This window comes from Cyanistes caeruleus, chromosome 35, assembly GCF_971803275.1.
Source record: "Cyanistes caeruleus chromosome 35, bCyaCae1.hap1.1, whole genome shotgun sequence".
Lineage (NCBI taxonomy): Eukaryota > Metazoa > Chordata > Aves > Passeriformes > Paridae > Cyanistes > Cyanistes caeruleus.
In genome coordinates, this window is record NC_141736.1 from 1,222,619 (window position 1) to 1,249,544 (window position 26,926).

Genomic DNA, 26,926 nt, shown 5'->3' on the forward strand with positions numbered 1-26,926 from the left:
GGGTCGGGGGGGGCTGGAAACAGAGTGGGGGGACCCCGGTTCCAGTTTGGGGGTCCCGGTTCCAGTTTGGGGGTCCCGGGGGGGGGGATATCGAGGGGTTTGGGGGTGCAGGACCCCACCCGCCCCTACGGGCGCCGTTGCCCTTTTAAGAGCGAGAAGAGGGCGGGGCTTGCCGGCGGAGGGGGCGGGGCGTTCTTGTCACGTGGCGGCGGATGCGGAAGTGGCGGGTGGTCACGTGGGCGGTCATGGCGGAGCCCAAGCTCCGCGTGAACGCGGCGTTCGCCGAGCGCTACGGGCGGTACCGGCGGCGGGAGGAGCTGCAGCGGCGTGAGGGACCGGGAACGGGAACGGGAAACGGGGGGAACCGGGGGGAACCGGGGGGAACCGGGCGGTACCGGCGGCGGGAGGAGCTGCAGCGGCGTGAGGGACCGGGAACGGGGAATGGGAACCGGGGGGAACCGGGAACGGGAATGGGGAACGGGAACCGGGCGGTACCGGCGGCGGGAGGAGCTGCAGCGGCGTGAGGGAACGGGAATGGGAACGGGAACCGGGGGGAACCGGGAACGGGAATGGGGAACGGGAACCGGGAACGGGAATGGGAATGGGGAACGGGAACCGGTGGGAACCGGGAACCGGGCGGTACCGGCGGCGGGAGGAGCTGCAGCGGCGTGAGGGACCGGGAACGGGAACGGGAAACGGGGGGAACCGGGGGGAACCGGGGGGAACCGGGCGGTACCGGCGGCGGGAGGAGCTGCAGCGGCGTGAGGGAACGGGAATGGGAACGGGAACCGGGGGGAACCGGGAACGGGAATGGGGAACGGGAACCGGGCGGTACCGGCGGCGGGAGGAGCTGCAGCGGCGTGAGGGACCGGGAACGGGAACCGGGAATGGGAACCGGGGGGAACCGGGAACCGGGAATAGGGAACGGGAACGGGAACCGGAAGAGGAAATGGGAACGGAACCGGGAGAGGAAACGGGAACGGGAACGGAACCGGGAGCGGGGACCGGGAACGGAACCGGGAACGGGGACCGGGAACGGGGACCGGGAGAGTAAACGGGAACGGAACCGGGAGCGGAACTGGGAACGGGAGCAGAACCGAGAACGGAACCGGGAGAGGAGCCGGGAGCGGGAACCGGGAGCGGGAACCGGGAACGGGGACAGGGAACAGAACCGGGAGCGGGAACCGGGAGAGGGAACAGAACCGGGAGCGGGAACCGGGAGAGGAAACGGGAACGGGGACAGGAGGAACCGGGAGCAGGACCGGGAACCGGGGCTGCGGGCGGGAGGCTCCGGTCCTGGAGGAAAGCGGTCCCGGGGAAGCGGTCCCGGTCTTACGGGGGAGGTTCCGGTCCCGGGGGGAGGTCCCGGTCCCGGGGGGAACCGGCTCCGTTACCGGGGTGAACCGGTCCCGGTCCCGGGGGGAGGTTCCGGTCCCGGGAGGAGGTTCCGGTCCCGGGGGGAGGTCCCGGTACCGGAGAAGCGGTTCCGGTCCCGGTGAACCGGTCCCGGTACCGGGGAAGCGGTTCCGGTCCCGGGGTCTCCGCTCCCCGCCCGGTTCCGATCGGTCCCGGTGCCCCCCCCGCAGTTCGGGACCGCTACGGCGACACCGGGGACAGCGGGGACAGCGGGGACAGCGAGGACAGCTCGAGCTCCGGCTCCAGCGGGGACGAGCCGGTGAGTCGGGGGCGGCCCGGGGGTCCCGGGGGTCCCGGAGCCCCCCCTGAGCCCCCCCGGGACCCCCGGCAGGCCCTGGACCCCCGGCAGGAGCGGGAGTTCTACCGGACCCTGGCGCTGCTCAAGAGCCGCGACCCCCGCATTTACCGGGGGGACAGCGAGTTCTACAGCCGGAACGGTAACGGGGCACCCCAAAAATCAACCGGGGGACCCCAAAATCAACCGGGGGACCCCAAAACACCGGGGGGGACCCCAAAAATCAACCGGGGGGGCACCAGAAACAACCGGGGGCACCCCAAAACAACCGGGGGGACCCCAAAATCAACCGGGGGGGCACCAGAAACAACGGGGGGACCCCAAAAATCAACCGGGGGGACCCCAAAAACACCGGGGGGGCACCAGAAACAACGGGGGGGCACCAAAAACAACTGGGGGGGCCCCAAAAACACCGGGGGACCCCAAAATCAACCGGGGGACCCCAAAACAACCGGGGGACCCCAAAAACACCGGGGGGGCACCAGAAACAACGGGGGGACCCCAAAAATCAACCTGGGGACCCCAAAAACAACGGGGGGGCCCCAAAACCACGGGGGGACCCCAAAATCAACCGGGGGGGCACAAGAAACAACCGGGGGGACCCCAAAAATCAACCGGGGGACCCCAAAATCAACCGGGGGACCCCAAAAACCACCGGGGGGACCCCAAAAATAACCGGGGGGGCACCAGAAACAACCGGGGGACCCCAAAATCAACCGGGGGGACCCCAAAATCAACCGGGGGGGCACCAAAAACACCGGGGGGGACCCCAAAATCAACCGGGGGGGCACCAAAAATCAACCGGGGGCACCCCAAAAACACCGGGGGGACCCCAAAACAACCGGGGGGGCCCAAAACCACGGGGGGACCCCAAAAAACAACCGGGGGACCCCAAAACCACCGGGGGGGCCCAAAAACAACCGGGGGGGCACCAAAAACAACCGGGGGGACCCCAAAATCAACCGGGGGACCCCAAAAACACCGGGGGACCCCAAAAACACCGGGGGGGCACCAAAATCAACCGGGGGGACCCCAAAATCAACCGGGGGGACCCCAAAACAACCGGGGGACCCCAAAACCACCGGGGGACCCCAAAAACAACCGGGGGGACCCCAAAAACAACCGGGGGGACCCCAAAATCAACCGGGGGACCCCAAAAACACCGGGGGACCCCAAAAACACCGGGGGGACCCCAAAAACACCGGGGGGGACCCCAAAAACACCGGGGGGGCCCCACAAACAACCCGGGGGGCCCCAAAATCAACCGGGGGGGACCCCAAAAACAACCGGGGGGACCCCAAAACCACGGGGGGACCCCAAAATCAACCGGTGGGACCCCAAAACCACCGGGGGGCACCAGAAACACCGGGGGGGACCCCAAAAATCAACCGGGGGGACCCCAAAAATCAACCGGGGGGACCCCAAAATCAACTGGGGGACCCCAAAATCAACCGGGGGGACCCCAAAATCACGGGGGGGACCCCAAAAATCAACCGGGGGGACCCCAAAAACAACCGGGGGGGCACCAAAAACACCGGGGGGACCCCAAAATCAACCGGGGGGACCCCAAAAACACCGGGGGGGCACCAGAAACAACCGGGGGACCCCAAAAACAACCGGGGGACCCCAAAAACAACCGGGGGGACCCCAAAAACAACCGGGGCACCCCAAAACAACCGGGGGGACCCCAAAAATCAACCGGGGGGGCACCAGAAACAACCGGGGGCACCCCAAAACAACCGGGGGGACCCCAAAACAACGGGGGACCCCAAAAAACAACCGGGGGACCCCAAAAACACCGGGGGACCCCAAAAACAACCGGGGGGGCACCAGAAACAACCGGGGGGGCACCAGAAACAACCGGGGGGACCCCAAAATCAACCGGGGGGGACCCCAAAAATCAACCGGGGGGACCCCAAAAACACTGGGGGGACCCCAAAATCAACCGGGGGGGACCCCAAAATCAACCGGGGGACCCCAAAATCAACCGGGGGGACCCCAAAACCACCGGGGGGGGCCCAAAAACAACCGGGGGGGACCCAGAAACAACCGGGGGGACCCCAAAATCCGCGGGGGGGTCCTGAAACCGGGGGGGGCCCTGAAATCCGGGGGGGTCCCAAAAATTCGGGGGGGGGGGTCCCAAAACCGGGGAGGGCCCCAAAACTGGGGGGAGGTCCCCAAAAACCGCGGGGGGGACCCCCAAAACCGGGGAGGGGGCCCTGAAATCCGGGGGGTCCCGAAATCCACAGGGGGTCCCCAAAAACCGGGGTGGGTTCCAAAACCCAGGGGGACTCTGAAATCTGGGGGGGGTCCCCAAAACCGGGGGAGGGGTCCCTAAAACCGGGGGAGGGGTCCCCAAAAACTGGGGAGGGGTCCCCAAAACTTGGGGGGGTGTCTAAAAAATGGGGGGCCCCCAAAAGTTGGGGAGGGGTCTCCAAAACCTGCTGGGAGGGGGGCCCTAAAAACCAGATGGGGGTCCCCAAAATCCCGGGGGGGTCCCCAAAACTTGGGGGGTGACCCCCCTGGGGAGGGTCCCCAAAACCCTGGGGGGTCCCCAAAACCAATAAGAGGACCCCAAAAACCGGGTGAGGGGTCCCCAAAACCCACGGGGGGGTCCCCAAAACCCATGAGGGGACCCAAAAAACCGGGTGAGGGGTCCCCAAAATTCACTGTGGGGTCCCCAAAACCCACGGGGGGGTCCCCAAAACCCTGGGGGGTCCCCAAAAACTGGGTGAGGGGTCCCCAAAATTCACTGTGGGGTCCCCAAAACCCAAGAGAGGACCCCAAAAACCGGGTGAGGGCTCCCCAGAATTCACCGTGGGGTCCCCAAAACCCACGGGGGGGTCCCCAAAACCCTGTGGGGTCCCCAAAAACCGGGTGAGGGGTCCCCAAAATTCGCTGTGGGGCCCCCAAAACCCGCGGGGGGGGGATCCCCAAAACCCTGGGGGGTCCCCAAAACCCATGAGGGGACCCCAAAACCCACGGGGGGGGTCCCAAAATTCGCTGTGGGGTCCCCAAAACTCCTCCCGCGCCCCCCCAGAGTCCGAGGATGAGGATGAGGAGGATGAGGAGGAGGAAGGTGAGGATGAGGAAGAGCGGGGGGCGGCCCGGCCGATGTTCCTGAAGGATTACGAGAGGAAAGTGATGCTGGAGAAGGAAGGGTGAGGAGGGGGCGATTTGGGGGGGATTTGGGGGGGATTTGGGGGGGATTTTGGGATTTTGAGGGGATTTTGGGGGGATAGGGGAGGATTTGGGGGGGATTGGGGAGGATTTGGGGGGGATTTGGGGGTTTTTTGAGATTTTGAGGGGATTTTTGGGGGATTTTGGGGGGATTTGGGGGGATTTGGGGGATTTTGAGAGGGATTTTGGGTTTTTTTTTTGGGATTTTGAGGGGTTTTTGGGGGGATTTTGGGAGGATTTTTGGGGATTTGGGGGGATTTGGGGGGATTTGGGGAGGATTTGGGGGGGATTTGGGGTTTTTTGGGATTTTGAGGGGTTTTTGGGGGGATTTTGGGAGGATTTGAGGGGTTTTTGGGGGGATTTGGGGTTTTTTTGGGATTTTGAGGGGTTTTTGGGGGGATTGGGGAGGATTTTTGGGGGGATTTGGAGGATTTTGGGGGGATTTTTGGGGATTTGGGGGGGATTTGGAGGATTTTGGGGAGGATTTGGGGTTTTTTGGGGATTTTGAGGGGTTTTTGGGGGGATTGGGGAGGATTTGGGGGGGATTTGGAGGATTTTGGGGGGATTTGGGGGATTTTGAGAGGGATTTGGGGGGGATTGGGGAGGATTTTGGGGGGATTTGAGAAGATTTTGGGGATTTTTGGATGGATTTTGGGGGGTTTTGGGGGTATTTTGTGGGATTTTGGGGGGATTTTGGGGGTTTTTGGATGGATTTTGGGGGGATTTAGGAAGATTTTTGGGGATTTTTGGATGGATTTTGTGGGATTTTGTGGGATTTTAGGGGGATTTTGGGGCAATTTGGATTTTGGGGGGTATTTGGGGTTTTTTTGGGGGGAATTGGGAAGATTTTGGGGGTATTTTGGATGGATTTTGGGGGGATTTGAGAAGATTTTGGGGATTTTTGGATGGATTTTGGGGGGATTTGGGGGTATTTGGGGGGATTTGGGAAGATTTTGGGGGTATTTTGGGGGATTTTGTGTGGAGTTTGGATGGATTTTGGGGGGATTTGGGGGATTTTGGGGATTTTTGGATGGATTTTGGGGGGATTTGGGGGATTTTGTGGGATTTTTGGATGGATTTTAAGGGTTTTTGGATGGATTTTGTGGTATTTGGGGGGATTTTGGGTGGATTTTGGGGGGATTTGTGGGATTTTAGGGGGATTTTGGGGCAATTTGGATTTTGGGGGGTATTTGGGGTTTTTTTGGGGGTTTTTGGATGGATTTTGGGGGGATTTGGGGGATTTTGGGGATTTTTTGGATGGATTTTAGGGGTTTTTGGATGGATTTTGGGGGGATTTGGGGGATTTTGGGGGATTTTGGATGGATTTTGGGGGGTTTTGGGGGGATTTTGGGGGATTTTGGGGGATTTTGGTTGGATTTGAGAAGATTTTGGGGATTTTTGGATGGATTTTGGAGATTTTTGGTGGATTTTGGGGATTTTTTGGATGGATTTTGGGGATTTTTGGATGGATTTGGGGGATTTTTGGATGGATTTTGGGGGGGCTTTTCCTCCCTCCCCCTCCCCACAGCAAATACGTGGACGAGGAGGACGAGGAAGACGAAGCCGCAGCGGCCAAACGAAGAAAGGTGAAAAGAAAAGGATTTGGGGGGCACCTCTGACCCCCCAGGACCCCCAAAATCCCCCCGAGACCCCCCCAGGACCCCCAAAATCCCCCCGAGACCCCCCCAGGACCCCCAAAATCCCCCCGAGACCCCCCCAGGACCCCTAAAATCCCCCCGAGACCCCCCCAGGACCCCCAAAATCCCCCCGAGACCCCCCCAGGACCCCCAAATCCCCCCGAGACCCCCCCAGGACCCCTAAAATCCCCCCGAGACCCCCCCAGGACCCCCAAAATCCCCCCGAGACCCCCCCCAGGACCCCCAAAATCCCCCCGAGACCCCCCCAGGACCCCCAAAATCCCCCCGAGACCCCCCCAGGTCCCCCAAAATCCCCCCGAGACCCCCCCAGGACCCCCAAAATCCCCCCGAGACCCCCCCAGGACCCCTAAAATCCCCCCGAGACCCCCCCAGGACCCCCAAAATCCCCCCGAGACCCCCCCAGGACCCCCAAAATCCCCCCCGAGACCCCCCCAGGACCCCCAAAATCCCCCCGAGACCCCCCCAGGACCCCCAAAATCCCCCCGAGACCCCCCCAGGACCCCCAAAATCCCCCCGAGACCCCCCCAGGACCCCCAAAATCCCCCCGAGACCCCTCCAGGACCCCCAAAATCCCCCCGAGACCCCTCCAAAACCCCCCAGAACCCCCCAGAACCCCCCCAGGACCCCCAAAATCCCCCCGAGACCCCCCCAGGACCCCCAAAATCCCCCCGAGACCCCCCCAGGACCCCCAAAATCCCCCCGAGACCCCCCCAGGACCCCCAAAATCCCCCCGAGACCCCCCCAGGACCCCTAAAATCCCCCCGAGACCCCCCCAGGACCCCCAAAATCCCCCCGAGACCCCCCCAGGACCCCCAAAATCCCCCCGAGACCCCCCCAGGACCCCCAAAATCCCCCCGAGACCCCCCCAGGACCCCCAAAATCCCCCCCGAGACCCCCCCAGGACCCCCAAAATCCCCCCGAGACCCCCCCAGGACCCCCAAAATCCCCCCGAGACCCCCCCAGGACCCCCAAAATCCCCCCGAGACCCCCCCAGGACCCCCAAAATCCCCCCGAGACCCCCCCAAGGACCCCCAAAATCCCCCCGAGACCCCCCCAGGACCCCCAAAATCCCCCCGAGACCCCCCCAGGACCCCCAAAATCCCCCCGAGACCCCCCCAGGACCCCCAAAATCCCCCCGAGACCCCCCCAGGACCCCCAAAATCCCCCCGAGACCCCCCCAGGACCCCCAAAATCCCCCCGTGACCCCCCCCAGGACCCCCAAAATCCCCCCGAGACCCCCCCAGGACCCCCAAAATCCCCCCGAGACCCCCCCAGGACCCCCAAAATCCCCCCGAGACCCCCCCAGGACCCCCAAAATCCCCCCGAGACCCCCCAGGACCCCCCCAAATTCCCTTTTCCCGCCCCCTCCCCAGCTGGAATCCTCCCGGAGCTACGCCGAGGAGCAGCGGGCGCTGAAGGAGAGGTCAGGGGGGGCCCGGGGGGGTCTCGGGGTGTTTTGGGGAGGGGTCTTCAGCGCCAGGGGGTGACCCCCGACCTCGCCACCCCCCTGCAGTTTCCGAGCCTTCGTGGCTGACAGCGAGGAGGAGGAGGAGGAGGAGGAGGAGGGGGAGGAAGGAGGGGCCCTGCTCCGGCCACGGATCCGATCCCGGGAGGAGAAAGTGAGGGGGGTCCTGGGGGGTCCTGGGGGGTCCTGGGGGGTTCTGAGGGGGTTTGGGGGGTCCTGGGGGGGGTCTTGGGGGGGTACTGAGGGGGTCCTGGAGGGGTTTTGGTGGGTTCTGGGGGGTTTTGGGGGGTCCTGGAGGGGTCTGGGGGCTCCTGAGGGGGGTCCTGGAGGGGTTTTGGTGGGTTCTGGGGGGTTTTGGGGGGTCCTGAGGGGGTTCTGGGGGGTCCTGGAGGGGTCTGGGGGCTCCTGAGGGGGTCCTGGGGGGGGTCCTGAGGGGTCCTGGAGAGGTTTGGGGGGTCCTGGGGGGTTCTTATAGGGGTTTGGGGGGTCCTGGAGGGATCTTATAGGGGTTTGGGGGGTCCTGGGGAGGTTTGGGGGGGTCCTGGGGGGGTCTTATAGGGGTTTGAAGGGTCCTGGGGGGGTTTGGGGGGATCCTGGGGGGTTTTTGGGGGGTCCTGGAGGGGTCCTGGGGGGGTTTTTGGGGGTCCCGGGCCGGTTTTTGGGGGTCCCGGGCCGGTTTTTGGGGGTCCCGGGCCGGTTTGGGGGGGTCCCGGGAAGGTTTTGGGGGGTCCCGGGCCGGTTTTTGGGGGTCCTGGGCCGGTTTTGGGGGTCCTGGGCCGGTTTTGGGGGGGTCCCGGGCCGGTTTTGGGGGGTCCCGGGCCGGTTTTGGGGTCCCGGGCTGGTTTGGGGTTCCTGGGGGGGTTTTTGGGGGTCCCGGGAAGGTTTTGGGGGGTCCCGGGCCGGTTTTGGGGGGTCCCGGGCCGGTTTTGGGGGGTCCCGGGCCGGTTTTGGGGGGTCCCAGGCCGGTTTGGGGGGGTCCCGGGTAGGTTTTGGGGGGGTCCCGGGCCGGTTTTGGGGGGGTCCCGGGCCGGTTTGGGGGTTCCTGGGGGGGTTTTTGGGGGGTCCGGGCTGGTTTTGGGGGGTCCCGGGCCGGTTTTTGGGGGTCCCGGGCCGGTTTGGGGGGGTCCCGGGAAGGTTTTGGGGGGTCCCGGGCCGGTTTTGGGGGGTCCCAGGCCGGTTTGGGGGTCCCGGGAAGGTTTTGGGGGGGTCCCGGGCCGGTTTTTGGGGGTCCCGGGCCGGTTTTGGGGTCCCTGTGTGAGCCCCCCCCCCAGGAGCAGGAGGAGGAGCAGTACCTGCGCTGGCTGCGGGGCCAGGCCGAGCCCCCCCCGGAGCCCCTGCAGGACCTGGTGAGGGCTGGGGAGGGGTCTCGGGGGTCTCTGAACCCCCTGCAGGGGCTGGGGAGGGATGGGGAGGGGTCCCAGGGGGCTCTGAACCCCCCTGCAGGGGCTGGGGGCTGCTGGGGAGGGGTCCCGGGGGGCTCTGAGCCCCCTGCAGGACCTGGTGAGGGCTGGGGAGGGGTCTCGGGGGGCTCTCAACCCCCTGCAGGGGCTGGGGAGGGATGGGGAGGGGTCCCGGGGGGCTCTGAACCCCCTGCACGACCTGGTGAGGGCTGGGGAGGGGTCTCGGGGAGCTCTGAACCCCCCCAAGAGCTCCTGCAGGAGCTGGTGAGGGCTGGGGAGGGGTCTCGGGGGTCTCTGAGCCCCCCTGCAGGGGCTGGGGGTTGCTGGGGAGGGGTCCCGGGGGGCTCTGAACCCCCCCAAGAGCTCCTGCAGGAGCTGGTGAGGGCTGGGGAGGGGTCTCGGGGGTCTCTGAGCCCCCCTGCAGGGGCTGGGGAGGGGTCCCGGGGGGCTCTGAACCCCCCTGCAGGGGCTGGGGGCTGCTGGGGAGGGGTCCCGGGGGGCTCTGAGCCCCCCTGCAGGGGCTGGGGAGGGATGGGGAGGGGTCTCGGGGGGCTCTGAACCCCCCTGCAGGACCTGGTGAGGGCTGGGGAGGGGTCCCGGGGGGCTCTGAGCCCCCTGCAGGGGCTGGGGAGGGATGGGGAGGGGTCCCGGGGGGCTCTGAGCCCCCCTGCAGGGGCTGGGGGCTGCTGGGGAGGGGTCTCGGGGGCTCTCAACCCCCCTGGAGCCCCTGGAGGGGCTGGGGAGGGGTCCCGGGGGGCTCTGAACCCCCTGCAGGGGCTGGGGAGGGGTCCTGGGGGGCTCTGAGCCCCCTGCAGGGGCTGGGGAGGGGTCCCGGGGGGCTCTGAGCCCCCTGCAGGGGCTGGGGGCTGCTGGGGAGGGGTCCCGGGGGGCTCTGAGCCCCCCTGCAGGGGCTGGGGAGGGCTGGGGAGGGGTCCCGGGGGGCTCTGAACCCCCCCAGAGCTCCTGCAGGACCTGGGGAGGGGTCTCAGCTGGGACCCCCGGGTCTGACCCCCCTGTGCCCCCCCAGGAGCCCCTGCGGCGGTTCTGGGGGATTTTGGGGAGGGGTCTCTGGGTGCAGCCCCCTCCCCTTTCCAGGAGCCCCTGCGGCGGTTCTGGGGGATGTTGGGGATTTTGGGGAGGGGTCTCAGGGTGCAGCCCCCTCCCCTTTCCAGGAGCCCCTGCGGCGGTTCTGGGGGGGTTCTGGGGGATGTTGGGGATTTTGGGGAGGGGTCTCAGGGTGCAGCCCCCTCCCCTTTCCAGGAGCCCCTGCGGCGGTTCTGGGGGATGTTGGGGAGGGGTTGGGGATTTTGGGGAGGGGTCTCAGGGTGCAGCCCCCTCCCCTTTCCAGGAGCCCCTGCGGCGGTTCTGGGGGATGTTGGGGATTTTGGGGAGGGGTCTCAGGGTGCAGCCCCCTCCCTTTTCCAGGAGCCCCTGCGGCGGTTCTGGGGGATGTTGGGGATTTTGGGGAGGGGTCTCAGGGTGCAGCCCCCTCCCCTTTCCAGGAGCCCCTGCGGCGGTTCTGGGGGATGTTGGGTATTTTGGGGAGGGGTCTCAGGGTGCAGCCCCCTCCCCTTTTCAGGAGCCCCTGCGGCGGTTCTGGGCGGGGTTGGGGGGGATGTTGGGTATTTTGGGGAGGGGTCTCAGGGTGCAGCCCCCTCCCCTTTTCAGGAGCCCCTGCGGCGGTTGGGGGGGATGTTGGGTATTTTGGGGAGGGGTCTCTGGGTGCAGCCCCCTCCCCTTTTCAGGAGCCCCTGCGGCGGTTGGGGGGGATGTTGGGTATTTTGGGGAGGGGTCTCAGGGTGCAGCCCCCTCCCCTTTCCAGGAGCCCCTGCGGCGGTTCTGGGCGGGGTTGGGGGGGATGTTGGGGATTTTGGGGAGGGGTCTCAGGGTGCAGCCCCCTCCCCTTTTCAGGAGCCCCTGCGGCGGTTCTGGGCGGACCCGCGGCTGGAGCCGGGCGAGCGATTCCTGCGGGATTATTTACTGGGGAGGGGCTTCCGCCAGCAGCAGCAGCCGGGGGATGAGGGGTGAGGAGACCCCCGGACCCCTCCCCAAAACAGCCCGGGACCCCCGGACCCCTCCCCACAACAGCCCCGGACCCCTCCCCATCACTGCCAGACCCCTCCCCAAAACAGCCCCGGACCCCCGGACCCCTCCCCAAAACAGCCAGGGACCCACAGACCCCTCCCCAAAACAGCCCCGGACCCACAGACCCCTCCCCATCACTGCCAGACCCCTCCCCATCACAGCCCCGGACCCCCGGACCCCTCCCCAAAACAGCCCCGGACCCCGGACCCCTCCCCAAAACAGCCTGGGACCCACAGACCCCTCCCCAAAACAGCCCCGGACCCCCGGACCCCTCCCCAAAACAGCCCCAGACCCACAGACCCCTCCCCATAACAGCCAGGGACCCCCGGACCCCTCCCCAAAACAGCCCGGGACCCCCGGACCCCTCCCCAAAACAGCCCGGGACCCCCGGACCCCTCCCCACAACAGCCCCGGACCCCTCCCCATCACTGCCAGACCCCTCCCCACAACAGCCCCGGACCCCCGGACCCCTCCCCAAAACAGCCCCGGACCCCCGGACCCCTCCCCACAACAGCCCCGGACCCCCGGACCCCTCCCCAAAACAGCCCCGGACCCACAGACCCCTCCCCAAAACAGCCCCGGACCCCTCCCCACAACAGCCCCGGACCCCCGGACCCCTCCCCATCACAGCCCGGGACCCCCGGACCCCTCCCCATCACTGCCCGAGACCCCCCCGGACCCCTCCCCATCACTGCCAGACCCCCCCAGACCCCTCCCCATCACAGCCCGGGACCCCCAGACCCCTCCCCATCACTCCCAGACCCCCCCAGACCCCTCCCCATCACTGCCCGGGACCCCCAGACCCCTCCCCATCACTCCCAGACCCCCCCAGACCCCTCCCCATCACTCCCAGACCCCCCCAGACCCCTCCCCATCGCTCCCAGACCCCCCAGACCCCTCCCCATCACTGCCAGACCCCCCTGGAGCCCCCCACTCCTCCCTGGACCCCCCCCGGGGAGGGAGCAGCTCCTGGAGCAGCCACAGGAATGGGAGTGGGGACCCCCAGTGACCCCCAACGACCCCCCCAGGACCCCCAACGACCCCCCCAGGACCCCCCAGGACCCCCAATGACCCCCAGTGACCCCCCAGGACCCCCCCTCATCCTCCATGACCCCCAACGACCCCCCAGTGACCCCCAACGACCCCTCCTCATCCTCCACGACCCCCCAATGACCCCCCATGACCCCTCCTCATCCTCCACGACCCCCACGACCCCCCAATGACCCCCCACGACCCCCCAGTGACCCCCAACAACCCCCCAGGACCCCTCCTCACCTTTCTCACCCCCCACGACCCCCCTGACCCCCCAGAGCCTCCCTGGAGGACTCCTCGGACGAGGCGGGGCAGTCAGGAATGGGAGTGGGGACCCCCCACAACCCCCCAATGACCCCCAATGACCCCCAATGACCCCCAGTGACCCCCAACGACCCCTCCTCACCCCCCAGGACCCCCCAACGACCCCTCCTCACCCCCCAGGACCCCTCCTCACCTTTCTCACCCCCCAGGGCGTCCCTGGAGGGCTCCTCGGACGAGGGGGAGCAGTCAGGAATGGGAGTGGAGACCCCCCACAACCCCCCAATGACCCCTCCACGACCCCCACGACCCCTCCTCACCCCCCACGACCCCCCAGGACCCCTCCTCACCTTTCTCACCCCCTCAGAGCCTCCCTGGAGGATTCCTCAGACAAGGGGCAGCAGCTCCTGGAGCAGTCAGGAATGGGAGTGGGGACCCCCAATGACCCCCAGTGACCCCCAGGACCCCCCCAGACCCCCCAGGACTCCCCAGGATCCCCCAGGACCCCCCAGGACCCCTCCTCACCTTTCTCACCCCCCAGGGCATCCCTGGAGGATTCCTCGGACGAGGGGGGGCAGTCAGGAATGGGAGTGGAGACCCCCAATGACCCCCAGTGACCCCCAATGACCCCCAGTGACCCCCCACGACCCCCAACGACCCCTCCTCACCCCCCAGGACCCCTCCTCACCCCCCCTGACCCCCCAGGGCGTCCCTGGAGGACTCCTCGGACGAGGGGGGCCAGTTCCTGGAGCAGTCAGGAATTGGAGTGGGGACCCCCAGTGACCCCCAACGACCCCCCAGTGACCCCCAATGACCCCTCCTCACCTTTCTCACCCCCCAGGGCATCCCTGGAGGACTCCTCGGACGAGGGGGAGCAGTTCCTGGAGCGGCAGCAGGAATTCGAGCGCCGGCACAATTTCCGCTTCGAGGAGCCGGGAGCGGCTGAGGTGGGGCTGGAATTGGGGAGGGGGCTGGAATTGGGGGGATGGAAGTTGGGGAGGGGGCGGAAATTGGGGGGGCAGGAATTGGGGGGGGGGCGGGAATTGGGGAGGGGGCGGGAATTGGGGGGGCAGAAACTGGGGAGGAGGCAGAAATTGGGGAGGGGGCGGGAATTGGGGAGGGGGCGGGAATTGGGGAGGGGGCGGGAATTGGGGTGGTGGGGGGGCAGAAATTGGGGTGGGGGCGGGAATTGGGGAGGGGGGCTGGAAAAGGGGAGGGGGCGGGAATTGGGGAGGGGGCGGAAATTGGGGTGGGGGCGGGAATTGGGGGGGCAGAAATTGGGGAGGGGGCGGAAATTGGGGTGGGGGGCGGGGATTGGGGAGGGGGGCGGAGATTGGGGAGGGGGGCGGAGATTGGGGAGGGGGGCGGAGATTGGGGGGGGGCGGAGATTGGGGTGGGGGCGGGAAATTGGGGTGGGGGCGGGAATTGGGGTGGGGGGTGGGAATTGGGGAGGGGGCAGAAATTGGGGAGGGGGGCGGGAATTGGGGAGGGGGAATGGAAATTGGGGAGGGGGCGGGAATTGGGGGGGTCAGGGGGGGTCCCCGAGAATTGGGGAGGGGGATTCGTGGGGTGGAATTTGGGGGGTCTCTGGGGGGGGTCTCTGATCTGTTCTCCCCCCTCCCCAAATCCAGAGGTTCCCACACAGTTTTTGGGGGGTCAGGGCTGATTTTGGGCTGATTTTGGGGGGTCTCTGGGGGTCTCTGGGGGTCTCTGGGGGTCTCTGGGGGGTCCCTGACCCCTTTTCCCCCCTCCCCAAATCCAAACCTTCCCATGCAGCTTTTGGGTGGTCAGGGCTGATTTTGGGGGGTCTCTGGGGGGTCTCTGGGGGGTCTCTGACCCCTTTTGCCCCCTCCCCAAATCCAGAGGTTCCCCCAGTTTTTAGGGCTGATTTTGGGGGGTCTCTGGGGGGTCTCTGGGGGTCTCTGGGGGGGTCTCTGGGGGGTCTCTGGGGGGGTCTCTGGGGGGTCCCTGACCCCTTTTGCCCCCTCCCCAGATCCCGACATTCCCACACTGTTTTTGGGGGGTCAGGGCTGATTTTGGGGGGTCTCTGGGGGGTCTCTGGGGGGTCTCTGGGGGTCTCTGGGGGGTCCCTGAGCCCTTTTCCCCCCTCCCCAGATCCAGAGGTTCCCCCAGTTTTTAGGGCTGATTTTGGGGGGTCTCTGGGGGGTCTCTGGGGGTCTCTGGGGGGTCTCTGGGGGGTCCCTGACCCCTTTTGCCCCCTCCCCAAATCCAAACCTTCCCGTGCAGTTTTTAGGGGGTCAGGGCTGATTTTGGGGGGTCTCTGGGGGGTCTCTGGGGGGTCCCTGACCCCTTTCCCCCCTCCCCAAATCCAGAGGTTCCCCCAGTTTTTAGGGCTGATTTTGGGGGGTCTCTGGGGGGGTCTCTGGCGGGGTCTCTGACCCTTTCCCCCTCCCCAGATCCAAACCTTCCCGTGCAGCTTTTGGGGGGTCAGGGCTGATTTTGGGGGGTCTCTGGGGGTCCCTGGGGGGTCTCTGGGGGGTCCCTGGGGGGTCTCGGGGGGTCTCTGGGGGGTCTCTGGGGGTCTCTGGGGGGTCTCTGGGGGTCCCTGGGGGGTCTCTGGGGGGTCCCTGGGGGGTCTCTGGGGGGTCCCTGACCCTTTCCCCCTCCCCAGATCCAAACCTTCCCCCGCCACGTCCCCACCTCGGTGCGCCGCCGCGACGAGCGCCGCAAGGAGAAGCGCGAGCAGACCCGGGAGAGGAAGAGGAAGGTGAGGAAGACCCCAGGCAGGATCCGGGGGTCCCCCACGCCCCCCCCACGCCCCCTCCTCACATTTTCCCCCCCCGATCAGGAGCGGGAGAGGCGCCGGGAGGAGCTGAAGCAGCTGAAGAACCTCAAGAGGGAGGAGCTGGCCGCTCGCATCGCCCGGATCCGAGAAGCCTCCGGCTCCGGAGCCTTCGGCCTCAGCCGCTCCTTCCTCCAGGAGGATTTCGACCCCGCCCGCCACGATCGGCTCATGGCCGTGGGTGTCCCCCCCTCGAGACCCCCGGGACCCCTCCCCAAATTCTGCTGAGCCCCCTCTCTTTGATCCCCGTCCTCACAGGAATGGTTTGGGGAGGATTATTACGGACAGGGCGAGGAGGAGAAGCCGCAGTTCGAGGAGGAGGAGGAGGAGGAGGAAGGGCTGGATGGTGAGGAGGGGTCTGAGGGGTCCCAGGAGGGTCCTGAGTGGGTTTGAGGGGGTCCTGAGTGGGTCTGGGGGCTCCTAGGAAGGGTTTGGGGAGGATTATTACGGACAGGGCGAGGAGGAGAAGCCGCAGTTCCAGGAGGAGGAGGAGGAGGAGGAAGGGCTGGATGGTGAGGAGGGGTCTGGGGGGATCCCAGGAGGGGTTTGAGGGGGTCCTGAGTGGGTCTGGGGGTCCCAGGAAGGGTTTGGGGGTCGCAGGAAGGGTTTGGGGAGGATTATTACGGACAGGGCGAGGAGGAGAAGCCGCGGTTTGAGGAGGAAGAGGAGGAGGAGGAAGGGCTGGATGGTGAGGAGGGGTCTGGAGGGGTCTCAGGAGGGGTTTGAGGGGGTCCTGAGTGGGTCTGGGGGCTCCTAGGAAGGGTTTGGGGAGGGTTATTACGGACAGGGCGAGGAGGAGAAGCCGCAGTTCCAGGAGGAGGAGGAGGAGGAGGAGGAAGGGCTGGATGGTGAGGAGGGGTCTGGGGGGCTCTAGGGGGGTCCCAGGAGGGGTTTGGGGGGTCCCAGGAAGGGTTTGGGGTCCCAGGAAGGGTTTGGGGTCCCAGGAAGGGTTTGGCGCTCCTAGGAAGGGTTTGGGGAGGATTATTACGGACAGGGCGAGGAGGAGAAGCCGCGGTTTGAGGAGGAAGAGGAGGAGGAGGAAGGGCTGGATGGTGAGGAGGGGTCCCAGGGGGTCCCAGGGGGTCCCAGGAAGGGTTTGGGGGTCCCAGGAAGGGTTTGGGGAGGATTATTACAGGCAGGAGGAGGAGGAGGAGGAGGAGGAAGGGCTGGGTGGTGAGGAGGGGTCTGGGGGGGTCTGGAGGAGTCCCAGGGGGTCCCAGGAGGGTCCTGAGTGGGTTTGGGGGGTCCTGAGTTGGTTTGGGGGGTCCTGAGTGGGTCTGGGGGCTCCCAGGAAGGGTTTGGGGAGGATTATTACGGGCAGGAGGAGGAGGAGGAGGAGGAGGAGGAAGGGCTGGATGGTGAGGAGGGGTCTGGGGGGGTCTGGAGGAGTCCCAGGGGGTCCCAGGAGGGGTTTGGGAGGGTCCTGAGTTGGTTTGGGGGGGTCCTGAGTTGGTTTGGGGGGTCCTGAGTGGGTCTGGGGGCTCCCAGGAAGGGTTTGGGGAGGATTATTACAGGCAGGAGGAGGAGGAAGGGCTGGATGGTGAGGAAGGGTTTGGGGGGTCCCAGGAGGGGTTTGGGGGGTCCTGAGTTGATTTGGGGGGTCCCAGGAGGGGTTTGAGGGGGTCCTGAGTGGGTTTGGGGGGGACACAGGAGGGGTCTGGGGGGGTCCCAGGAGGGGTTTGGGGGGTACTGAGTTGATTTGGGGGGACACAGGAGGGGCTTGGGGGGTCCCGGGGGGGTTTGGGGGGTCCCAGGAGGGGTCTGGGGGGTCCCAGGGGGGTCTGGGGGGTCCCGGGGGGGTTTGGGGGGTCCCGGGGGGTCTCTGGGGTGGAGACCCCTCCCCAATTCCGGTGCCACCCCCAGGGGACTGGAACTGGGACTCGTGGCCGGGGCGGGAGGAGCCGCACTGCGAGGACCCCGACTTCGTGGTGAGGAGGGGGAGACCCCCGGGAGACCCCTCCCCAAAATGGGACCCCCCCCTGGAATGAGACCCCTCCCCAAAATGGGACCCCTCCCCAAAATGGGACCCCTCCCCAGAATGGGACCCCCCCCGGAATGAGACCCCTCCCCAAAATGGGACCCCCCCCTGGAATGAGACCCCTCCCCAAAATGGGACCCCCCCCTGGAATGAGACCCCTCCCCAAAATGGGACCCCCCCCTGGAATGAGACCCCTCCCCAAAATGGGACCCCCCCCTGGAATGAGACCCCTCCCCAAAATGGGACCCCTCCCCAAACTGAGATCCCTCCCCAAACTGAGACCCCTCCCCAAAATGGGACCCCCCCTGGAATGAGACCCCTCCCCAAAACTGGGACCCCTCCCCAAACTGAGACCCCTCCCCAAAATGGGACCCCTCCCCAAAATGGGACCCCCCCCCGGAATGAGACCCCTCCCCAAACTGAGACCCCTACCCAAACTGGGACCCCTCCCCAAAATGGGACCCCTCCCCAAAATGGGACCCCTCCCCGAACTGAGACCCCTCCCCAAAACGGGACCCCTCCCCAAAATGGGACCGCTCCCCCTGGAATGAGACCCCTCCCCAAAACTGTGACTGCTCCAGGCCCTGGGGGGTGCAGCCCCCTCCCCACTGGGCTGGGGTCTCCAGGATTGGGGGTGCAGCCCCCTCCCCACTGGGCTGGGGTCTCCAGGCCCTGGGGGGGGTGCAGCCCCCTCCCCACTGGGTTGGGGTCTCCAGGCCCTGGGGGGGGTGCAGCCCCCTCCCCACTGGGTTGGGGTCTCCAGGCCCTGGGGGGGGTGCAGCCCCCTCCCCACTGGGTTGGGGGTCCAGGATTGGGGGTGCAGCCCCCTCCCCACTGGGTTGGGGGTCCAGGATTGGGGGTGCAGCCCCCTCCCCACTGGGTTGGGGTCCAGGATTGGGGGGGTGCAGCCCCCTCCCCACTGGGCTGGGGTCTCCAGGATTGGGGGTGCAGCCCCCTCCCCACTGGGTTGGGGTCTCCAGGCCCTGGGGGGGGTGCAGCCCCCTCCCCACTGGGTCAGGGGTCTCCAGGATTGGGGGTGCAGCCCCCTCCCCACTGGGCTGGGGTCCAGGATTGGGGGTGCAGCCCCCTCCCCACTGGGCTGGGGTCCAGAATTTGGGGTGCAGCCCCCACCCCACTGGGCTGGGGTCCAGGATTGGGGGTGCAGCCCCCTCCCCACTGGGCTGGGGTCCAGAATTTGGGGTGCAGCCCCCACCCCACTGGGCTGGGGTCTCCAGGATTGGGGGGGTGCAGCCCCCTCCCCACTGGGTCAGGGGTCCAGGATTGGGGGTGCAGCCCCCTCCCCACTGGGTTGGGGTCCAGGATTGGGGGGGTGCAGCCCCCTCCCCACTGGGCTGGGGTCTCCAGGATTGGGGGTGCAGCCCCCTCCCCACTGGGCTGGGGTCTCCAGGATTGGGGGTGCAGCCCCCTCCCCACTGGGTTGGGGTCCAGGATTGGGGGGTGCAGCCCCCTCCCCACTGGGCTGGGGTCTCCAGGCCCTGGGGGGGTGCAGCCCCCTCCCCACTGGTTGGGGGTCCAGGATTGGGGGTGCAGCCCCCTCCCCACTGGGCTGGGGTCTCCAGGCCCCGGGGGGGTGCAGCCCCCTCCCCACTGACGCCCCCTCCCCAGATGGACGCCGATTACGTCCCCGAGGGTCCCCCCGGCCCCGCAGCCCCCCCGGTGGGGAGGGGGCGCCGGAGGCTCCGGGAGCTCCTGGAGAGGGAGAAGCCCCCGTTCGACCCCGGTGAGTGACGGGACCCCCTCCCCAAAATCCTCGGGACACCCCCAGAGCCCTGGGAACCCCCAAAATCCTCATCTCCCCACGGGCCCCCCCAAAACCTGGGACCCCCAGACCCCCCTGGGACCCCCCAAATCCCCCTGGGACCCCCCTGGGACCCCCAGACCCTTCCTGGGACCCCCAAACCCCTCCTGGGACCCCCAAACTCCTCCTGGGACCCCCAAACTCCTCCTGGGACCCCCAAACCCCTCCTGGGACCCCCCAAACCCTTCCTGGGACCCCCCAAACCCTTCCTGGGACCCCCAAACTCCTCCTGGGACCCCCAAACCCCTCCTGGGACCCCCCAAATCCCCCTGGGACCCCCAAACCCTTCCTGGGACCCCCAAACCCTTCCTGGGACCCCCAAACTCCTCCTGGGACCCCCAAACCCCTCCTGGGACCCCCCAAATCCCCCTGGGATCCCCAAACCCCTCCTGGGACCCCCCAAACCCCCCAGATCCCTCCTGGCACCCCCAGACCCCTCCTGGGACCCCCCAAATCCCCCTGGGATCCCCAAACCCCTCCTAGGATCCCCAAATCCCTCCTGGGACCCCCCTGGGACCCCCTAAACTCCTCCTGGGACCCCCAAAATCAACTCAGAACCCCCCTGGGATCCCCCAAAACCCTTCCTGGAACCCCCAAACTCCCCTGGGACCCCCCTGGGATCCCCCAAACCCAACTCAGAACCCCCCAAACCCCTCCTGGGAGCCCTTGGGGACCCCCCAAACCCTTCCTGGGACCCTCCTGAACTCCCCTGGGACCCCCTTGGGATCTCCCAAACCCCTCCTGGGACCCCCCAAACCCCTCGGGGACCCCCCAAACCCCCTGAGGACCCCCTTGGACCCCTCGGGGACCCCCCAAACCCTTCCTGGGACCCTCCTGAACTCCCTTGGGACCCCCTTGGGACCCCCCAAACTCCTCCTGGGATCCCCCAAACTCCTCCTGGGACCCCCCAAACACCCTGAGGACCCCCCAAACCCCTCGGGGACCCCCCAAACCCCCCCAAACCCCCCGTCCCCGCAGCCTGGGGCCCCTTTGAGCAGTACCTGGAGGAGTTTTACGGCCTGGATTACGAGGATGTGATCGGGGACCCCCAAACCCAACTGAGAACCCCCCTGGGACCCCTTGGGGACCCCCAAAACCACCCTGGGACCCCTTGGGACCCCCCAAAACCCCTCTGGGACCCCCAAAACCAACTCAGGACCCCCCTGGGACCCCTTGGGGACCCCCAAACCCCCCTGGGACCCCCAAAACCAACTCAGAACCCCCCTGGGACCCCTTGGGACCCCCCAAAACCCCTCTGGGACCCCCAAACCCAACTCAGAACCCCTCAAACCCCTCCTGGGATCCCTTGGGGACCCCCCAAACCCTTCCTGGGACCCCCAAACCCAACTGAGAACCCCCCTGGGACCCCTCGGGGACCCCCCAAACCCCCCTGGGACCCCTCGGGGACCCCCCAAACCCCCCTGGGACCCCCAAAAGCAACTCAGATCCCCCCTGGGACCCCTTGGGGACCCCCCAAACTCCTCCTGGGACCCCCAAACCCAACTCAGAACCTCCCCAAACACCTCCTGGGAATCCCCTGGGACCCCCCAAACCCCTCCTGTGTCCCCCCAATCCCCCTGAGGACCCCCAAACCCAACTCAGGACCCCCCTGGGACCCCCCAAACCCCCTGAGGACCCCCCAAACCCCCTGAGGACCCCCCAAACCCCCCGTCCCCGCAGCCTGGGGCCCCTTTGAGCGGTGCCTGGAGGAGTTTTACAGCCTGGATTACGAGGATGTGATCGGGGACCCCCAAACCCAACTGAGAACCCCCCTGGGACCCCTTGGGGACCCCCAAAACCCCCCTGGGACCCCTTGGGGACCCCCCAAACCCCCCTAGGACCCCCAAAACCAACTCAGATCCCCCCTGGGACTCCTTGGGGGCCCCCCCAAACCCTTCCTGGGACCCCCAAACCCAACTCAGGACCCCCCTGGGACCCCCAAAACCAACTCAGAACCCCCCAAACCCCTCCTGGGAGCCCTTGGGGACCCCCCAAAACCCCCTGGGACCCTCCTGAACTCCCCTGGGACCCCCTTGGGACCCCCCAAACCCCTCCTGGGACCCCCAAACCCAACTCAGGACCCCCCAAACCCCCTGAGGACCCCCCCAAACCCCCTGAGGACCCCCCAAACCCCCCTGAGGACCCCCCAAACCCCCTGAGGACCCCCCAAACCCCCCCAAACCCCCGTCCCCGCAGCCTGGGGCCCCTTTGAGCAGTACCTGGAGGAGTTTTACGGCCTGGATTACGAGGATGTGATCGGGGACCCCCAAACCCAACTGAGAACCCCCCTGGGACCCCTTGGGGACCCCCAAACCCCCCTGGGACCCCCAAACCCAACTGAGAACCCCCCTGGGACCCCTTGGGGACCCCCAAAATCCCCTGGGACCCCCAAACCCAACTGAGAACCCCCCTGGGACCCCTTGGGGACCCCCAAACCCCCCTGGGACCCCCAAACCCAACTCAGATCCCCCCTGGGACCCCTTGGGGACCCCCAAACCCCCTCCTGGGACCCCCAAACCCAACTCAGGACCCCCCTGGGACCCCCAAAACCAACTCAGAACCCCCCAAACCCCTCCTGGGATCCCTTGGGGAACCCCCAAACCCTTCCTGGGACCCTCCTGAACTCCCCTGGGACCCCCCTTGCACCCCTCAATCTCCTCCTGGGACCCCCCAAACCCCCTGAGGACCCCCCAAACCCAACTCAGGACCCCCCAAACCCCACTCAGGACCCCCCAAACCCCACTCAGGACCCCCCAAACCCCCGTCCCCGCAGCCTGGGGCCCCTTTGAGCGGTGCCTGGAGGAGTTTTACGGCCTGGATTACGAGGATGTGATCGGGGACCCCCAAACCCAACTGAGAACCCCCCTGGGACCCCTTGGGGACCCCCCAAAGCCCCCTGGGACCCCCAAACCCAACTGAGAACCTTCCTGGGACCCCTTGGGGACCCCCAAAACCACCCTGGGACCCCCAAACCCAACTGAGAACCCCCCTGGGACCCCCCCAAACCCCCCCTGGGACCCCCAAAACCAACTCAGATCCCCCCTGGGACCCCTTGGGGACCCCCTCAAACCCCCCTGGGACCCCCAAAACCAACTCAGAATCCCCCTGTGACCTCTTGGGGACCCCCAAACCCAACTCAGAACCCCCCTGGGACCCCTTGGGACCCCCCAAAACCCCTCTGGGACCCCCAAAACCAACTGAGAACCCCCCTGGGACCCCTTGGGGACCCCCAAACCCCCCCTGGGACCCCCAAACCCAACTCAGAACCTCCCCAAACACCTCCTGGGAATCCCCTGGGATCCCCCAGACCCCTCCTGTGTCCCCCCAATCCCCCTGAGGACCCCCAAACCCAACTCAGGACCCCCCTGGGACCCCCCAAACCCCACTCAGGACCCCCCAAAGCCCCTGAGGACCCCCCAAACCCCCGTCCCCGCAGCCTGGGGCCCCTTTGAGCAGTACCTGGAGGAGTTTTACGGCCTGGATTACGAGGATGTGATCGGGGACCCCCAAACCCAACTGAGAACCCCCCTGGGACCCCTTGGGGACCCCCAAACCCCCCTGGGACCCCCAAAACCAACTCTGAACCCCCCTGGGACCCCTTGGGGACCCCCAAAACCCTTCCTGGGACCCCCAAAACCAACTCAGAACCCCCCAAACCCCTCCTGGGATCCCTTGGGGATCCCCCAAACCCTTCCTGGGACCCTCCTGAGCTTCCCTGGGACCCCTTGGGGACCCCCCAAACTCCTCCTGGGACCCCCCAAACCCCTCGGGGACCCCCCAAACCCCCCTGGGACCCCCCAAACCAACTCAGGACCCCCCAAACCCCCCCAAACCCCCGTCCCCGCAGCCTGGGGCCCCTTTGAGCAGTACCTGGAGGAGTTTTACGGCCTGGATTACGAGGATGTGATCGGGGACCTCCCGTGTCGCTTCAAGTACCGCCAGGTGCTGCCCTGCGACTTCGGCCTCACCACGGACGAGGTAAAAACCCCCAGAGACCCCCCAGACCCTCCTGGGGGAGATTGGGGGGTCCTGGGGGGGGTTTGAGGGGTCCTGGGGGGGTCCTGAGGGGGTTTGGGGGGTCCTGGGGGGGCCCTGGGTGGGTTTGGGGGGTCCTGGGGGGGCCCTGGGGGGGGTTTGGGGGGGTCCTGGGGGATTTGGGGGGGTCTGGAGGGTCCTGGGGGGGTTTGGGGGGTCCTGGGGGATCCCAGGAGGGGTTTGGAGGGACACAGGAGGGGTTTCAGATGGTCCTGGGAGGGTTTGGGGGGTCCTGGGGGAGTTTGGGTGGGTCTGGTGGGTCCTGGGGGGGGTTTGGGGAGTCCTGGGGGGGGTTTGGGGGGTCCTGGGGGGGGTTTGGGGAGTCCTGGGGGGGGTTTGGGGGGTCCTGGGGGGGGTTTGGGGGGTCCTGGGGGGGTCCTGGGGGGGGTTTGGGGAGTCCTGGGGGGGGTTTGGGGAGTCCGGGGGGGTTTGGGGGGTCCTGGGGGGGGTTTGGGGAGTCCTGGGGGGGTTTGGGGGGTCCTGGGGGGGTCCTGGGGGGGTTTGGGGGGTCCTGGGGGGGGTTTGGGGAGTCCTGGGGGGGTTTGGGGGGTCCTGGGGGGGTCCTGGGGGGGTTTGGGGGGTCCTGAGGGGGTTTGGGGGGTCCTCGGGGGGTTTGGGGGCGTCCTGGGGGGGCTTTGGGGGGTCCTGAGGGGGTCCTGGGGGAGTTTGGGGGGGTCCTGGGGGGGGTTTGGGGGGTCCTGGGGGGGTTTGGGGGGTCCTGGGGGATCCCAGGAGGGGTTTGGGGGGTCCCTGGACGGGTTTGGAGGGACACAGGAGGGGTTTCAGAGGGTCCTGGGGGGGCTTTGGGGGGTCCTGAGGGGGTCCTGGGGGAGTTTGGGGGGTCCTGGGGGGGGTTGGGGGGGTCCGGGGGGGGTCCTGGGGGGTTTGGGGGGGTCTGGTGGGTCCTGGGGGGGTTTGGGGGGTCCTGGGTGGGTTTGGTGGGGGTCCTGGGGGGGTTTGGGGGGGGTTTGGGGGGTCCTGGGGGATCCCAGGAGGGGTTTGGAGGGGTCCTGGGGGGGCTTTGGGGGGTCTTGGGGGGGTCCTGGGCGAGTTTGGGGGGGTCCTGGGGGAGTTGGGGGGTCCGGGGGGGGTCCTGGGGGGGTTTGGGGGGTCTGGAGGGTCCTGGGGGGGTTTGGGGGGGTCCTGGGGGAGTTTGGGGGGTCCTGAGGGGGTTTGGGGGGTCCTGGGGGGGTCCTGAGGGGGTTTGGGGGGTCCTGGGGGGGCCCTGGGTGGGTTTGGGGGGTCCTGGGGGGGCCCTGGGGGGGGTTTGGGGGGGTCCTGGGGGATTTGGGGGGGTCTGGAGGGTCCTGGGGGGGTTTGAGGGGTCCTGGGGGCTCTCAGGAGGGGTTTGGGGGGGCACAGGAGGGGTTTCAGAGGGTCCTGGGAGGGTTTGGGGGATCCTGGGGGAGTTTGGGGGGGTCTGGTGGGTTCTGGGGGAGTTTGGGGGGGTCCTGGGGGGGTTTGGGGGGATCCTGGGGGGGTCCTCGGGGGGTTTGGGGAGGTCCTGGGGGGGTTTGGGGGGGCTTTGGGGGGTCCTGGGGGGGTTTGGGGGGTCCTGAGGGGGTCCTGGGGGAGTTTGGGGGGTCCTGGGGGAGTTTGGGGGGTCCTGGGGGGGTCCTGGGGGGGTCTGGTGGGTCGTGGGGGGGTTTGGGGGGTCCTGGTGGGTCCTGGGGGAGTTTGGGGGGTCCTGGGGGGGTCCTGGGGGAGGTTGGGGGGGGTCCTGGGAGGGTTTGGGGGATCCTGGGGGGCTTTGGGGGGTCCTGGGGGGGTCCTGGGGGGCTTTGGGGGTCCTGGGTGGGTCCTGGTGGGGCTTTGGGGGGTCCTGGGGGGGTCCTGGGGGGCTTTGGGCGTCCTGAGGGGCTCCTGGGGGGGTTTGGGGGGTCTAGAGGGTCCTGGGGGGGTTTGGGGGGTCCTGAGGGGGTCCTGGGGGGGTCCTGGGGGCTTTGGGGCGTCCTGAGGGGCTCCTGGGGGGGTTTGCAGGGACACAGGAGGGCTCTGGGACCCCCCAGATGGGTTTTGTTTCTCCCCACAGATCCTGGCGGCCGATGACCGGGAGCTGAACCGCTGGTGCTCGCTGCGCAAGACCTGCATGTACCGGTCAGGGGGGTCTGGGGGCTTCGGGGGGTCCTGGGGGGGTCTGGGGGATCCCAGGAGGGGTCCTGGGGGGGTTTGGGGGGGTCCTGGGGGGGTCCTGGGGAGGTTTGGAGGGTCCTGGGGAGGATTGGGGGGTGCTGGGGGGCTTTGGGGGGGATCTGGAGGGTCCTGGGGGATCCCAGGAGGGGTCCTGGGGGGGTTTGGGGGGTTCTGGAGGGTCCTGGGGGATCCCAGCAGAGGTCCTGGCGGGGTTTGGGGGGGTCCTGGGGGGGTTTGGGGGGTCCTGGGGAGGTTTGGAGGGTCCTGGGGAGGATTGGGGGGTGCTGGGGGGCTTTGGGGGGGATCTGGAGGGTCCTGGGGGATCCCAGGAGGGGTCCTGGGAGGGTTTGGGGGGATCCTGGGGGGGTCTGGGGGATCCCAGGAGGGGTCCTGGGGGGGCCTGGGGGGGTCCTGGGGGGGTTTGGGGGGTCCTGGGGGTGTTCTGGGGAGGTTTGGGGGGTCCTGGTGGGGGTCCTGGGGGGGATTGGGGGGTGCTGGGGGGCTTTGGGGGGGTCCTGGGGGGATCTGGGGGGTCCTGGGGGATCCCAGGAGAGGTCCTGGCGGGGTTTGGGCGGTCCTGGGGGGGTCCTGGGGGGGTTTGGGGGGTCCTGGGGGGAGTTTGGGGGGGTCTGGATTGTCCCAGGAGGAGTTTGGGGGTACACAGGAAGGGTTTGGAGGGTCCTGGGGGGGTTTGGGGGGTCCTGAGGGGGTCCTGGGGGAGTTTGAAGGGACACAGGAGGGGTTTCAGGGGATCCTGGGTGGGTATGGGGGGTCCCAGGAAGGGTTTAGGGGGTCCTGAGTTGGCTTTGGGGTTCTTGGGTGGGGTTTGGGGGGTCCCAGGAGGGGTTTTGGGGGTCCTGAGTTGGTTTGGGGGGTCCTGAGTTGGTTTGGGGGCTCCCAGGAGTGTTTGGGGTTCCCGGGGGGCTCCCCTGGGGAGGATTTTGGGGGGGGGCTCCCCTGGGATTACCCCCCGGGATTTTGGGGGGGGCTCCCTGGGATTACCCCCCGGGATTTTTGGGGGGGGGGGCTCCCCTGGGGTTGCCCCCCGGGATTTTGGGGGGGGGGCTCCCTGGGGTTGCCCCCCGGGATTTTGGGGGGCTCAGGGACCCCCGCCCCCCTCAGCTCGGAGCAGGAGGAGCGGCAGGACCAGGCCAACCTCAGCCGGCGGGCGCAGAACCTGCGGCGCAAACTGCAAATCCTGCCATCCCTCGCTGCAGGGTCAGGGGCTGGGGGGCCTGGGGGGGTTTGGGGGGGTCCCAGGAGGGGTTTGGGGGGTCCTGGGGGGGTTCTGGGGGGCCTGGGGGGTCCTGGGGGGTCCTGGGGGGGCCTGGGGGGTCCTGGGGGGTCCTTGGGGGGTATGGGGTGG

General features: G+C 67.6%; 1 protein-coding gene across 1 annotated transcript in view; it reads left to right on the forward strand.

Annotated features, from left to right (window-relative positions):
• Positions 1-213: 213 nt before the first annotated feature.
• KRI1 (KRI1 homolog) overlaps positions 214-26,926 on the forward strand; it is a 28,069-nt gene continuing 1,356 nt past the window's right edge. Inside the window, 18 exon segments of the mRNA XM_086871406.1 lie at positions 214-327; positions 1,587-1,675; positions 1,748-1,853; positions 4,752-4,872; positions 6,420-6,477; positions 7,923-7,972; positions 8,063-8,168; positions 9,286-9,360; positions 11,326-11,438; positions 13,634-13,739; positions 15,425-15,520; positions 15,602-15,772; positions 15,854-15,941; positions 17,459-17,523; positions 19,200-19,314; positions 23,240-23,370; positions 25,460-25,524; positions 26,683-26,778. Of these exon segments, the coding sequence (XP_086727532.1) occupies positions 246-327; positions 1,587-1,675; positions 1,748-1,853; positions 4,752-4,872; positions 6,420-6,477; positions 7,923-7,972; positions 8,063-8,168; positions 9,286-9,360; positions 11,326-11,438; positions 13,634-13,739; positions 15,425-15,520; positions 15,602-15,772; positions 15,854-15,941; positions 17,459-17,523; positions 19,200-19,314; positions 23,240-23,370; positions 25,460-25,524; positions 26,683-26,778 (1,733 nt within the window). The 5' untranslated portion in view covers positions 214-245.